At 39.3% G+C, this 15,791-nt stretch overlaps 1 protein-coding gene across 1 annotated transcript in view; it reads right to left on the bottom strand.

Moving 5' to 3' along the window:
• Positions 1 to 15,791, bottom strand: part of LOC306869076 (protein sidekick-2-like) — a 64,798-nt gene that overhangs the window by 14,844 nt on the left and 34,163 nt on the right. The window contains exons 21-36 of the mRNA XM_079415667.1: positions 14,299 to 14,420; positions 14,106 to 14,215; positions 13,879 to 14,029; positions 12,573 to 12,810; positions 11,766 to 11,881; positions 11,491 to 11,680; positions 11,305 to 11,403; positions 8,981 to 9,175; positions 8,696 to 8,897; positions 8,489 to 8,592; positions 8,152 to 8,222; positions 7,904 to 8,039; positions 7,169 to 7,225; positions 4,272 to 4,373; positions 4,004 to 4,119; positions 2,845 to 3,031 (exon numbers count right to left, since the gene is read on the bottom strand). Coding sequence (XP_079271793.1) covers positions 2,845 to 3,031; positions 4,004 to 4,119; positions 4,272 to 4,373; positions 7,169 to 7,225; positions 7,904 to 8,039; positions 8,152 to 8,222; positions 8,489 to 8,592; positions 8,696 to 8,897; positions 8,981 to 9,175; positions 11,305 to 11,403; positions 11,491 to 11,680; positions 11,766 to 11,881; positions 12,573 to 12,810; positions 13,879 to 14,029; positions 14,106 to 14,215; positions 14,299 to 14,420 — 2,196 coding nt within the window. The remainder of the gene's footprint in view (positions 1 to 2,844; positions 3,032 to 4,003; positions 4,120 to 4,271; positions 4,374 to 7,168; positions 7,226 to 7,903; positions 8,040 to 8,151; positions 8,223 to 8,488; positions 8,593 to 8,695; positions 8,898 to 8,980; positions 9,176 to 11,304; positions 11,404 to 11,490; positions 11,681 to 11,765; positions 11,882 to 12,572; positions 12,811 to 13,878; positions 14,030 to 14,105; positions 14,216 to 14,298; positions 14,421 to 15,791) is intronic.

The raw sequence follows: 15,791 nt of genomic DNA, 5'->3' as shown, positions 1-15,791 counted from the left end.
AAATTGAGATTAGACTGTATATGATGTATGATGCTGCAAGTGTCCAGAGAAATGTGTCATAAATATTTAAGGAAATTTTTTTTTTTTTTTCTTTATCATACACACTACTGTTTAGGAGCAAGATTTTTCAGCGTTTTAATCTAGTCTCTTCTGCTCAGCAAAGCTGCATTTATCTGATCAAAATACAGTAAAAGCAGAAATATTGTAAAATATTATTACAGTTTAAAACAACAGTTTTCCATTTAACTGTATTTTGAAATGTAATTTATTTCTGTGATGGTAAAGCTGAATTTTCAGCATCATTACTCCAGTCTTCACAGTCACATGATCCTTCAGAAATTATATCTAATATGCAGATCTGCTGCCCAAGAAACATTTCTCATTATCATCAGTGTTGAAAATAGTTGCAGCTTATGATTTCTGTAAAAACATTCATACATTTTTCATCATTACTGTCATTTATAATCAATTTTAATGCATCGATTCTGAATATAACAGTAGTGATCAGAATTATTGGCACCCTTGGTAAATATGATCAAAGAAGGCTTTGAAAATTAATCTGCATTGTTAATCCTTTTGATCTTTTATTTAAATAATTCACAAAAATCTAACCTTTCATTGGAGAATAAGAATTTAAAATGGGGGGAAATATCATTATGAAATAAATGTTTTTCTCTAATACACATTGGCCACAATTAACGGCACCCTTTTATTCAATACTTATTGAAATCTCCATTTGCCAGTTTAACAGCTCTAAATGTTCTCCTATAATACCTGATGAGGTTAGAGAACACCTGACAAGAGATCAGAGACCATTCCTTCATCCAGAATCACTCCAGACCCTTTAGATTCACAGCTCCATGATGGTGCTTCTTCTCTTCAGTTCACCTCACTCATTTTCTACAGGGTTCAGGTCAGAGGACTGGAATGGCCATAGCAGAAGCTTGGTTTTGTGCTCAGTGACCCATTTTTGTGTTGTTTTTGAGGTTTGTGTTTGGATTATTGTACGGTTGGAAGATTCAAACATGGCCCATTATAACAGAGTCAGTCACTTATTGATTTTTTATCTGTTGGTATTTGATAGAATCCATGATGCCTTGTATCTAAACAAGATGTCCAAGACCTCCAGCAGAAATATAGACCCACAACATAAAAAATACAGCAGTATATTTCATTATACACATGGGGTACTTATGTTCACCAAACCCATCTTGAGTGTTTGCTGCTAAAAAGCTCATTTTTTAGTTTCATCTGACCATAGAAGCCAGTCACATTTGAAGTTCCAGTCGTGTCTGATAACTGAATATGCTGGAGTTTGTTTTTGGATGAGCTAGGAGAATTTTTCTTGAAACCCTCCCAAAAAACATGTGATGATGTAGGTGCTGTTTGACTTTTTAAAGGTTTTCTGACCCCGAGACTCAACTATTTCCTGCAATTCTCCAGCTGTGGTCCTTGAAGAGTCTTTAGCCACTCAAATTCTCCTTCTCACCGTGCATTAGGACGATATAGAGACACGTCCTCTTCCAGGCAGTTTTGTAACATTTTATGTTGATTGGAACTTCTTAATTATTGCCCTGATGGTAGAAATGGGAATTTTCACTGCTCTAGCTCTTTTCTTAAAGCCATTACATTTTGCTGCACATCAGAAATATATTCTTTGGTTTTTGTCATTGTGATGGATGATTAGGGGAATTTGGGCTTTATTTTCCCTCCTATTTATATTTCTGTGAAACAGGAAGCCATGGCTGGATAATTTCATCTTCATAATCACCCTGGAGTGCTCAAAATTGGGAATATGAATGGGAATATACTTCAGATATATTTTACTCCTAAGAATTTTTAGGGCTGCCAGTAATTGTGTCCAACGTGTATTTGAGAAAAACATTTATTTCATAATGATATTTCGTCCCATTTTAAATTCTTATTATCCAGTGAAATGTTAGATTTTTGTAATTTTTTTAAATAAAAGATCAAAAGGATTAACAATGCAGATTAATTTTCACAGCCTTCTTTGATCATATTTACCAAGGGTGCCAATATTTTTGGCCATGACTGTAAGTATTGATTTCTTTAAAAATAAAAAATAAACTTTTGAACAGTGTTGTATAATGCTATATTATCTAGATATTGTGCTGGCAAGAATTTTTTCCCTATATTTTTTAGCAATTCAGCTACTATTTGGCAGGTGGATACAGCTAGATGCAGATCGCCTTAAAAAATAACTTCTCAGCACATGTATATTTAAGCACTCTTCTTCTGTTAGAGGTCAGGGTAATGTTGCAGTAATGTAAGGAGCTTTTTGCCCTCCGGAAGATTGGCACGGGGGCTCGTATTGGCTCATCTCCCAGTGTCTTAGTGTAAGCTGAGCCAAGATTCAGTCTCGCTTGTACTGTTCTCATTGTTCCTTCCTCACTATACTGTCACAGTCTTTAAGGGAGCGGAAAAGGCTGAATTAACTTTTCTCAATCACTTGGAACACAGTTCTCCTTATGCTGACCTGCCAAAAAGCACTTCCTCAATATGTGGCCCATTTTCTCCAACCCGGTTCCCAGCTCCCCATCCTAAATGAACTGTCACAAGCTTCCGTTCCTACACACTACCCCCAATACTCAGAAACAACCCATCTCCTTCACAGTCTAACACCACAGCACTCATGCAATCTGTATGATGTGATCCGTCCAATTGAAAATTAATAACCTTTTCAGCAGGGAGCTTTGGGAAAACAGGGATCAAACATATAGAATATTCTCCCAAAGCATTTCAGATTAAGCGGCTTTAGCATGAAGGTCACTTCATTGCTTGTTGATTGATATATTTGGCATGGACTTGTGTGCAGCGGATCACCTGCTTGCTGAGTCCGCCCTCTGGTGGTCAGCGAGCGTGGGCCGTCGCCTGCCGCGTTGAAAGCAGCCACGCTGATCATGTAGGTGGTGTAGCCAGTCAAGTTCTTCAGCTTGACGCTCAGCTCCGGCAGAAAGAGAGTGCGGAGTCTCTCAGTCTCATTCTGCAGTTGAAACTCCCAATAATAAATCTAGAAAGACACAAATCACACAAATTAATAATTTCAGAAGATGTAAATCTGATGGGCTATCAAGCTTAATATTTTAGAGCAGCCAGCAGTCCTCAAACTTTTCAGACCAAGCCTGACCGTGTCTGATTAAATCAGTCTATCAGACTAAGTACCACTTAGTCACATAGTCATTACTCAATTCTAATAGAATAGAAGAGAAGAATGAGGCTTTCTTGGCCTATTCACACCAAAAACAATAACTTTGTTATGACATCTGTCGTTTTGACTCACACAATCAGTACCTGTATGACTGAAGAAGCAGAAAAGCTCTGAATTCAGAAGACAGAAAGACTAACAAAAACACATGATCAGTATCAATGTAGTTTACATAAAACGTTAATTTAGACCATTTACATAGAATATGATACTGATCCACGTCCATAGATGACAGTGCAGTGTTTAACTCAAGATGCTAATGCTAGCTAGCCTAGAGCAACTCAATGCACCTTTAAAAACAATTTTGGGGAATAACTAGTTTTGTAACAGAATTACGTAATTTGCATGTATATTACATATGTGCAGGTGTGTAGTGTTGCTTTACAAAGTGACATCGCCATCTACTGGCCTGGCATGCAAAATAAAGCACCTATAGTCATTTTTTGTAAATCCGGTTAAACAGGGATTGTTCAGACAATGTTGTCATCCTTATGTGAAACTTTTCACAAAGGAAAGGAAAAGGTTTTTTTAAACATACCTTTAGTTGTGAACAATTTCAGCCATTTTTACAGACTCATGTGAGCAATTAGATTAAAAAAAGTGATTCATTTGTGAATCTGATTGTAAACAACTAACAGAAAACACACTTGATTGCTGAAATATTATCAGAAAAAACAATATTCTCAAGTTGGCATATTGGCAGACAAGGATTTATCATGTTTCACTGGAGCACAGCAATATTTTAAGGTCTAGCTGAATCACATTGAAATGTTGTACCTTATAGCCTTGAATATCCCCATTCTGGGCGTCCACTGGAGGAGGGTCCCATGTGACATCAAGCTGAGTAGCTGTTGAGGACTGGATAGCGACATTCTGAGGTGCAGCGGTGGGAACTGATGAGAACAGAGAGAGAGAGAGAGACGATGAATCCTAGACAGTTTGAACTGATTTATTAGACTTTATACTGACTGACAGCACTACTGCACGTTTTATTAGACTGTGAAATCAAAAACATTGACTTATTGAGGAATATTTGTACCCTTACCCGCCTCTCCCACGAACACTTCCTGTGGCGAGCTGGTGGGCCCCTCCCCTACTGCGTTATACACGCTCAGTCGGATCTCGTAGCGCTTGTGTTTATTCAGATCTGAACAATGGAGAAAATGTGCACACATACACTCTCTATTCAATATAGCATGATAAAACCTTAAGTGGTGCTAAAACATAATGATCCCGTTCCAATGAAGTGAGATGTTGAGAGGAAAAGTCAATGACAGTGTGGAGAGAAATGGGCACAGTCAGACAAGACCAGACGTGAGAAGAGAGACAAATGAGATTGGGCTCTCGTGTGAGCAAATAAACGAGGTGTGAGAAAGAGATGTTACTAGAGTTCAGAGACTGAGTTTGGCAGGAGGGAATGGATGAGTGGACAGCAGTGTTGGGGAGTGACTAACTAAAAAATTAGTGATAGCTGCTAACTTAACGTTCTTCAGTAGCGTGACATTTGATCAGCTGTTTTAAAAACAGTGTAATTTTTCCACCAACAAGCTAATGTTCATCTATAGTTCATTTAAAAGAACCAGTGTGAAAAGTTATTCACAGATTTGAGTCAATGTGCAAAGGTGAACATCTTTATTTGTATGAATATGCAAAATAGTAAAATAATACAAATTGATTTTAAATATATTAAATAATATTAAATTTCATTTTTATGGTAATAAATAATAGTATTTGTAACTAATATTAAGAATAACTTTGCAAAATAATTAGGGCCGGGACTTTAACGCGTTAATTCAGATTAATTAATTACACAAAAATAACGCGTTAATTTTTTTTTACGCATTTTAATCGCACTTCTTTTTGCACCGCGGAACGTTTCTCACTGGATGAGTTTCGGCGGACCGATTATACTGGAGCACCTACTTGCGTTCTCGTGGAGACCGGTCTTGCCAAGCTTCCTTGGAAGAACGAACTCGGAAGGACGCGAGAACACAGAACGCACACTTATGAGAATTGAGATGTACTGCATTCCTGCTTAACTGACCGCATAGTCTCAGCATAAGAAACGGCCAATGAACAATAAATATTACAAAATGTCATAACGTATTAAAACATTTCATACTATTATAGATATTACTTTCATATAATTGTATTGTTTTATTTTACAGCGTTATATGTTTTACTGTTAAGATTCATTTTAATATGCCAATAAAAATGCAGACTTTCTCCGGGTCTTATAACTTTATTAAAATTAACCAAAACAAAATGATAAATGTTTACTTTCAACTTGAAGAGCCGTTAAGTATTTGTGAGAGCGACTTTAAAGCTTACAGGCTTCCGTACACCGGCCGCCCACAGCGTTTTCTGGGATTTCTAACGGCTCGATTCTCTCAAGGCTGTGTCCAAATTCAGGGTCTGCATCCTTCGGAGTACTCATTTGAAGGATGTTACGTCACAGTGCCGCGACGAAGGCTGTCCAAATTCGTAGGATCCTTCAAATGCGGCCCACAAATACGTCCTCCTTTTCCCCGAATTGGAAGGATGGGTGTGGTGGATCCTTTCCCGTCCTACCTATCCCATAATTCTTTTCGGCAGAGCGTAATGGCGGACGAAGCGAGCGGTAGCGGAGTGGGAGAGGAGTTTCTCTGACAAAACAAGCTAAAGTTTATGCTTCGGCTCAATGAATTCGTAGGAGAAATTAGTAGAATACTTAAAAACAAATAAAAATAGGCTATAATGGCTTACCTGGATGTGACTGTCTTGTAGTCTGATATAAAAAACCTTCCGACAACGAGCAAAGAAAGTATTTAATTTATTTAATTGCTTTATTTCTTCCAAAAGAATTAAAATGAGGAGAATAACTCTTTGTTTGTGCATTTTCCCGCTTCTTGCTTGGCGCTGTCACGGTTGCTAGGCGACAGGATATGAGCAACGGGTAAGGGAGGGAACTGAAAGAAGGGTAGGCTGTCCAAATTCACAAACACCGACTTCCGGGTTTTGCGGACGTCGGAGGATCCCTCCTCCTTCAACCGGGTAGGAAGGATCCTAAGGAGGATGCAGACCCTGAATTTGGACACAGCCTCAAGTCTGCACTCGATGCATCCTCAGTTTCAAGAACATATCCGGGCACTTTCATGCATCCTCTGTACTTGCGTTCTTGAGAATTGGAACTGAACTTCGACGGTTAATGATGACGTAGAACGAGAACACAAGGACGCAAGATCGCTGAAGAACGCATATTGAGAAACAGCCAAAAACAAACCACAGTGAACATGGACAAAGAAGTAGATGAGACCGCTTTGGTTGGCCCTGTGGATGGGAAATTTAAAAATCCATATAAAAAAACTTACTTCTCACTGTTCTCAGGTCAAATATTTATATGCGATTAATTTCGATTAATTAATTACAAAGCCTCTAATTAATTAGATTAATTTTTTAATCGAGTCCCGGCCCTAAAAATAATATATTATTTACTTACAGTAAAAGCTCTTATCACAATTTTTGTTAATCGGAGAAAAACAGTAATATTGTGAAATATTATTACAGTTTAAATGAACATTTTTAATATTATATTTTGAAATGTAATTTAATTCTGTCACTCCTGATTGGTACTGAAAAAAATTCTTATTATCCAACTTTCAGGATTCTTTGATGAATAGAAACTTCAAAAGGACACCATTTATTTAAAATATAATGTTTTTGTAACATTATAAATGTCTTTACTCTCATTTTTCCCCTAGCTATTAATTTAATGGTAGTGTGAGTATATATATATATATAGAATATGCAAAAATATAACTTCTTTGCAGCTTTATTTTAGCTAAATGTTCAATATTCTAGTTTGACTGTAGTTGAACAGCTTAAAGTAGCTTTCCCAACACTGGTATAAATGATGGCGATAGAAACACTGATGAAAGAGCGAGAGCGAATCTCAGGACTTACTGTCCAGCTCGTATTGGGTAAGTGAGGATTCGGTCAGGTTCCTCACGCTGTAGGGAGCTGAAGACGTTAGGGCAGAGGGGAGAGGAGGCAGAGGATGGCAGTGAGGAAGATCAAAGGTAAAGAGGGAGAAGTATTAAGAGAGAGAGAAACAAGAGCTGGATTAGTGCATTAGCTCATGCTAGCAGAAAGGCTGGCAGCACTTCAGACTTTAAGAGAGAAACCAACTGCTGAGGAGACAATTAGCACAGCCCTCATACTGTAAAGCTCTCATTACATGCATGGTAATGAGATGAGCCACCATAGAATCTGCCGTTACAAGGAAACACGAAACAAATGAGTTAGCATTTTTTGCTGAATTAGCTTATCTCTTCATGTTCTAATACATGTAGTACAGTAGTAACTTGGTTTCCAGTTTTAAGGGTTGTTGGCAATACCCATCAGTCTAATAAATAAATTAATAAAACTGAACAAACAGACATTAACAATTTTTTTTTTGCTTGGTACCATGGTACTGCTACTTTTTTGTTTTTTTTAAGTACATGGTAGTAATAATACTAAACATGAATACAATAGTCATATCATGTCAAGTCATCATATTATACCATGACTGTACCATGAGACAAACGCCTACTGCATATATATATATATATACCACTGTAAATTTAGTAAGGGACTAGATAAACAAGTAGATACTAATCTTTGTTCTTTACTTGAGTAAATTGAATGAAGACTCACCTGTGAGCTCGGCCCAGTTGGCAGACGGGCTAATAACTGTGCGCACTGTGAAGCTGCGTAGGCGGTCGTAGCGCAGTTCTCTGTAGCGAACTCGAAAACCAAGCAAAATACCATTGATCTCCTCCTCGGGGGGTGGCTGGATGGGGTTGAACAGATTATGTCATTATCTCCCATCTGTAAACACAACGCTCAACAATAGATAAACACCCGTGTTCCCTCTCAGAACAGCGTGATGAATCGGACCTCACCTTCCAACGGACCAGCACAGATGTGGTGGTGTGTGGTGTCACAGAGAGGATTGTGGGAGCTCTGTCGGGTGCTAATGGAACACAAACAGACAGTTTGTTCAGTTAATGACTGCGGAGCTACAAAGACCCTGATAAGAGTGGAATAACCAAGAGTGGAAACCAGTTAGTGGTATAACTGTTAGCAGTGTTCTCATTAAACGCCAAAGGTCAAGCATGAGGTAACCCTGCAGTTTTTCCCCTTCACTGACTGTGTCCTATTTTGGCCACATTATGATTCATCTCAAGCCTCAGGAACTTGTTCCCTGACAGCATTAAAGCATTTCGCAGTTGCCCCTACCGTCCTGTAGAGTGGTGATTGCCTCGCTCTCGTCGCTGTACTCGCTGTCCCCAATATCATTAGTGGCTTTCACTCTGAACTGGTAGGAAGTGAAAGGCTTGAGCCTGCGAATAGGAAAAAAGCTCAGTAGGACTGTGGCACCACCAGTTTTGTCCTCTATGACCCTCAAAGTTTAGAAAGTTTGCCAAAGGTTCAATTCAGGCTTACTTGTCTATGACGTATGATGTGGCCTCATGGTTGACCGATGCCGAGTGGACGGTCCAATTGCTGTCGGGCAGCTCTCTGTACTGGACGGTGTAGTATCGGATGGGAGACAGACCATCGCTACCTGGTTCCCATGACAACAGCACACTGCGGGCCTGGACCTCTTCCTGAGGCACAACGGGACGACTTGTGGGCTGAGGGCGTGCTGAGAGGAGATCAGACAAGCTGTTGTAATCAATGACATGTAGTAAAAAGCACCTGACCTTGTAAAGAGAGATGAAGCAGTACCTCTCTTCTCTGTAGTGACCACCAGTGCCTCTGCCGCTTCTCCCCATCCCTTTCGAGTCTGGGCCGTGAGGCGGAACACATAAACACTCTCTGGTTTCAGTCCACTCGCTGTATACTGTCGTGCACTTGGGTTGAGAACATCAACGTTGGCAGAGGTAATACTAGAAGAGTTTTTCCGGAAAGCAATCTGATATGCTAGAGACGAGACACACATAAACATTACAATCAGAGGATTCTGAATTTAATCACCATGTAACTGGTTTTACATGCACTGTTCTGAGTGGGATTCGAGCTAGAGTCAAACCAGCCTGAGAGGTAGATACATTAACAAGAATTCTAAAGAATGCAGCCTCTAGTACCTAAAGACTCAAGCTACAGTTCCTAGCCACAGTTGCTAGTGTGCCTCTTCAAGACAGGGAAGTTAGATCTACCTACCCAGTGATCTCTACTAGCTGGACTCTGTAAAACCTCTGTAAAACTCACTCCCATCCAGGCCTCATTCTGGACGGGATTTGAGTCAGCATCAAACGACCATGCTAACTAGTACGCTAAAGACCCCAGCATCTTGCGTCAGTTAATAGTGTGCCTCATAAGGCCAAGGAAAGGAGCTTACCTGCATAGTTATTTCTACCAGCTAGCCTTAATAACACGTTAGTGTTGGGCGATATGGTGATTTTTCATATCGTCATATCGCCAGCCTGTGAGATCGCTGATACATGATATTATCGTGCATGGGCTATTTCAAAACTATTTGGTGATTTTAAACCGCACATGTGTGAGAGAGAGAGAGAGCCTGGAAGTACCAATAACCGAAATAATATACTTTCAAACATACTGAAAAACTAACATGTTAATATAAAAATATTTAAAACAGCTCGTTCATATTCGGATACAGCAGTACATCGCTATTAGGACCGCATGTCCTACTGTGACATATAAGTTCATATAGTAAAGTTAAATTAAACGGATAGCCCAGTTTTAGAGTGATAACTTATTAACTGCATATTTTTATGATAACAATGATGAAGAATAAGCATCCATGTGTTTTGTTAATGTGCTGTAAAGAAAACTAAATCCTGCCGGTGCAGTTTCGTCATGTTCATTCATAGCTTGAAGCTGTTCAAGAAGATGTCTAAAAGATGTCTCTTTTTGCACTCTTGGCATAGCCTAATTTGTAAACAACGATTATCACCCTGCAGTTCAATTTTGATGTGGGCTTAGTTTTAGAGTCCATTTCCAATGAGGAGGAGAAGCCTAAAGAAGCCTTCCGCGCTCCGTTCTGTTCCATCTCGCGCACAACCGCGTCCGCGCAGCATTCAAAGTATACTCAGCCACAGAAGAGTGCGGAGGGACGAGCTCAGTGCATGCGCAGGACCACCAACTTGACTTGCGCGGTCTCAAAGAATTGCCTGCACTCGGATGGGTTGCACGACTGTCCGCGAGCCTTCTTGATGACGCAATAAGGACAGTGTGTGGACGTGGACGGCCGAAGTATACTTTGGCCTTAATCCTCATTTGCGCGTATGTGTGAAGTGCGGCACTGAGGTGAAATAGCGGGACAATTTTATAGCCCAATAATAACAGGCCGCCTAACAATAATAATAATAATAATAGTTTTATACATTAATAGGACAATGAGCCTAATATCGTCTTGACTATCGACAAAGACATTTGCTATCATTGATATCTTTGACTATCGTCGATACACGATAATATCGTCTATCGGCACAACCCTATAACACGTATTCCCTAAAACTCACTCCAATCCGGGTCACTCCACCAATATGACTAGTCCTACTTGCCTCTTTCTGGACGAGTTTGAGTTAGCATCAAACGACCATGATATCAAGGACGCTAAAGACCACAGCCCCTTGCGTCAGTCCATAGTGTGCCCAATAAGGCCAAGGAAGTGAGGTTACCTGCACAGCTATCTCTACAAGCTAGCCTTACACCCATCTGGGTCATGGCACCAATAAATCTGGTCCTTCTCGCATGATTCCAAGCGAGATCTGAACCAGGGACAATTGGCACAGAAAGTGAGCACGCTAACAAAGACACTAAAAAGTAAGTTTAATACAATACAGTGGCTAGTAATAGTCTAGTTAATGTCCTGGATCACTACTAGCTTACTCTTGTTGAAGTTTTGATCATCCATTTAGTGTAACATATTAATTGAATGCTGGTTAACTGCACTAAATTGTAGATATTCTACATAACAGTCCTGCTCCAATGAGAGGGTCCTACTTGGTGGGTGGATTTTACTCATGATACTGATCATATAGTACAGTATGTCAAGTAGTAAAGAGACTATAAAAATAATTTACCAAGGATAATGCCATTTGGCTGGGCAGGGGGTTGCCAGATCAGTCTCACTGAGGAAGTCCTGACTTCAGGGAAAAGGATCCCGACTGGAGGCCCAGGTACTGTTTAAAAAAAAATGTCAATGTAACTAGCACACCATACCAAGATAATAACTTATGGTGGTTGTTAATTGTGGTTTAGACTCTCACCATCATCAAGCGTGCGCTCAAAGATGGGCGGAGAACTAGGCATGCCATCTCCTATACGGGTGAAAGCTTGAACCTGGATCTCATAAAGCACGTACTTCCCAAGACCAGTGAGCTGGACACTATAAGTGGTATTTCCCTCTACCGTCCAGAAACGCAGAGCTGACTCTGCATCCTTCTCCTTGTATACCACCTGAGAGGAAAAATAGATGCATCAGTTCACTACTACAATGGACTCAAGAACAGTAAATCTGGTAAGAAGCCTGTTTTCAATGTACCTTATAGCCCAGAATTAGTCCATTGCGGTCAGTCTCTGGCACTTCGCCCCAGCGGACCAGGACACTGCTGGAGGTGGTAGCAAAAGCTGAAACATTTGCAGGGCCACTTGAGGGGACTAACGAATGGAGAAAACAAGTAAACAAGTAATTAACAACTGTATGAGCAATCAGACTTTCAAACAGGAACAGCATGCATTTTGTCATTCATTATACCTGTCATATGTTTACAAGATAAAGCATATGCCAATGCAGTCTGGTTACATTACAGCCAGCTGTTAATCAAACTGTGAATGACAGACTGCTTGACAGATGAGAAAATAACTTCTTTAAAAAATAAAAAATAAACTTTTGTGAAACAAATAACTTTTTAATGGACTAAGCAATGGAGAGCAAATGGAGAAAAAGACCCCTGGGAATTTCACATCTCCTCCAAAGTTTCAAACAAGATCTCAACATTCTCACAAACTCAAAAGTCGATATGAACTCAAATGCATCTCATCAGTTATCCGAATTATATGATCCACATTCATTTAATAGCAATATTCTCTTTCTGTGTGCCAGCAATTGTCTCATTTATATCTATTTTTATTTCTCCTAAGCAATTTTAGGAGATACAAAGTCAGCTGAATCATAACTGCGAATACCATTAAGAATCCTGCACAATAAAAGTACAACCTTTGAGCAATAAAGTGTTCTTGTGGGCAGCCATCATAATTAATTCAAAGGTCAGCAGTGTTGCGAAAGCATTCAAGAAGGTTTTTACAAAGTACAAGAGAGGGAGGAAAGAAAGCACAGCAGATTTCTCACCTGACTCTCTGGTTCTCCCATGAACTGGTTGGCTCCACGGTCCTGGCCCGATGCCATTGAACGCCTGCACTTTAACTTCATATTCTGTCCACTCTTCCAGGTCCTCAATGGTAAACTCCCTCTCCTGCCTGTCTGGGATGATGTGGGACAGGACCCCAGCCTTGGAGCCTAGACGAGAGTACTGCACCCTGTAGCCCACCAGCTCTGGATTCCCATTGTATTCCCACTCTGGCAGCGGCTAGAATACAGACACACTTCAACTTAGATTAGGAATTTTAGCATCTTAGAAGATTTATCACCACACAACCACGTCATTTCCCTGTTAGGAATATAACATCACAAATGAAACATCTCCAATACCCAAACTATTTATCCCACAACACAGAGATGCAAATGCAGACTTTTACTTAATTTCACGCATGTCTCTTAAGAGTTTCAGAAGAGACAATGGATCTCATTCACTTATAACTGTGGACTATTCATATCGTATTTAAACATACAGGTGATCTTCCTTGAAACATTTCTGCCTAATTCACACCATGTGCGTTTGCGCATTAATTTGTTTTAACCTCGTTCTAATGTTATTGAATTTCGAAATGAGTAATCACGCACCCGAGGTCAGATATCTGCATAAAACACACCCAAACCATCCCATTTCTTCACAACTTTTTCTTTACTGCCTTTCATGGCTATCAGCTAACATGATTCTTTCTAAAGACACATTCCTATCAAAGAACATGTGCAGCAGGATCCTCAAGCAATGCTAAGTGTACCATCCTCAAAACCAGTTCAAAAACAATAAACACCTTTTATACAGACCCAGATTTAGAATCTAGCAAGCTGTACATGTTTTTTTTGCATGTGTTCCTATTTTTTTTTTTTTTTTGCAAATTCAGAATCAATTTTACAAAAGTTATTGATGAATCATGATTTGTTTGTTTGTGATTTGTTTGACATGATTTCATTTGCATGCAAATTTCATAATTTTTTTTAGCTTGACCCAAATTAATAAAACTCTCACTTGTGTCTCACTTGTGCCAACTATTTTTTACCTAAGGAATCAGGAATAACAAGGAATAAGAAATATCTGAAACATCAATATAATTTGCTACTTAAATAAAACATGAGACTGGGACGTCCATTAAGTCTCCCAAGCTATGAATGATCAAATACTGACCAATAAAATTTTTCCTCTGGGTGGAAATGCAATCTCAGGATTACTTAACAAAATAAAGCAAACACACAATCAATTCCACATTCTTTTCCCTCTTAAGTATATCGGTCACATTCCAGGACACATACGTACCACCCATCTGAGCCACAGGCTGGTCTCGCTGGCAGTGCGGAGAGTGATGTTTGCGGGGGCGATGTCAGGAGGAGCCTGTAGGGTCTGGATTTTCCTAGATGGCTGGCTGGGTGGGCTTGTGCCAACTATATTCACCTGCCTCATTCGAAATCTATAATCAGATGGTAAATTAGGATGCAGCCTACAGACAATGTATGTAAGTACATCCCAGAATTCAATTGGTGGACCTGTAGTACGTGTAGGGGTTGAGGCCCTGGACCTCAAGGGATCGTGCATCAGGCTCATTGGTCAACTGATGGACCATGACCCACTCCTCGTTTTCTCCGATAACACCGATCTGCAACAAAGGAGAGAGAGAAATCACTAATATAAACGTGACCGCTTGAGGTGAATGTTCAACGTAAATTAGTTCTGTACTACCTGAGCCTCTACCAGCCAGCGTGAGATGGATGTTTTGCCGTCATAGCCTGGTTTGAACTGCAGGGTTACTGAACGCGGGCTGATGTTAGAGATGGCAATGTTGGTAGGAGGTCCAGGCATCTCTGTGGGAACAGGAGAGGTAAAGCATGCAAGATGAATGGTTGAAATGGCTCAGTGGGAAAACTAAAAGCCTTGGGAACAATATTATTGCCATTCACTCACAATACCTCCTGCTGAATAAAAAAAAAAATGAGGTAAGTCACACCATATTGAACAAAAAAAAAGCATTCAGAATAAAAGAGAGACGCACGTTGTCCTTATTTGCATGACACACATTTCTGTCTGGCATCAGTTAATTTTTACATGCAGAAGCAGAAGCTTGCAAATTAGCATCACAGGGAACAAAAAGTGAGACAAGATAGGTTTGATTTTAAAAAACTGTGTGATCCATCCAGCATACGGATGGTTCATTACAAGCATCTACAGAGGACAACGCCAAAGCATCTTTCCACAGTCTCATCTCACTAGTTTCTGCTTCTGTCTTAGAAAGGGCTGAAGATTATGAATATTAATGCACAAAGCCATTCTATTCAGTGTGCCTTCATTAACTTCAATATCAAGAGTAAGGTTAATAAGGCCACACAGTAGAACCAGTTGTCTTTTCAGCTCTTACACTGACACTAGGGTTTAACGTTAATTATTTTTTCCTTCCTCTATATAAATATATGTCAAATTGAATATTATGAACACAAATTTATAAATTGATGGCATATGACACTTTTCTGGACCTTGATCGTGTAAGGACCCTTGTTGTCTGGAGGGTCTGAGACTCTCAGATTCCATCAAAAATATCTTAATTTTTGTTCCGAAGATGAACAAAGGTCTTACGGGTTTAGAACAACATGAGGGTGAGTAATTAATGACAGAATTTTCATTTTTGGGTGAACTTTCCCTTAAAAGGGGAAATGGCACACATTTTAGTGCTCCTTGTGCCAAATCGTTTAAGAATTGGAGGGTTTTCTAATGTGGGACAGTACTCAAATCTGGGACACTATGTTTTGTGTTAGAAATAGTTTATTTTTTACAAACTTCACAATTAAAACCGCTGGTTAAATGTGCATAAATGTGTCTTCGTCAATTTGTCTAAAAAAACTAGTAGCCTATATGTTCATGTGTGGAATGTTATAAATACAACTATATGACACTGAAATCTTATACTATTTAAAGGAATTTATTTTAAAAATGTCAGATTTCTGGCAGCAACAATAATAATAACCATGTAATGAAGTCAAAAATATAAAATTGGACTTAATAAAGATAGCAAAATAATTTCATAAATTATTTGAAAAAGATTCAAACTTTGGAACATGGAATGCCTTTAAAATTGTTATCAAACTTCTATACTCTGCACATGGTAACAATATGGAACATGTATTTTCAAAAGCATGTGTTAAGCAAATTGTCATGGCAAAAACACTCCATAACAGAAATTA

Source organism: Barbus barbus (assembly GCF_936440315.1).
Source record: "Barbus barbus genome assembly, chromosome: 4".
NCBI classification, from domain to species: Eukaryota; Metazoa; Chordata; class Actinopteri; order Cypriniformes; family Cyprinidae; genus Barbus; species Barbus barbus.
The sequence above is the reverse complement of the archived record's forward strand: the minus strand, read 5'-3'. Positions and strand labels throughout refer to the sequence as shown.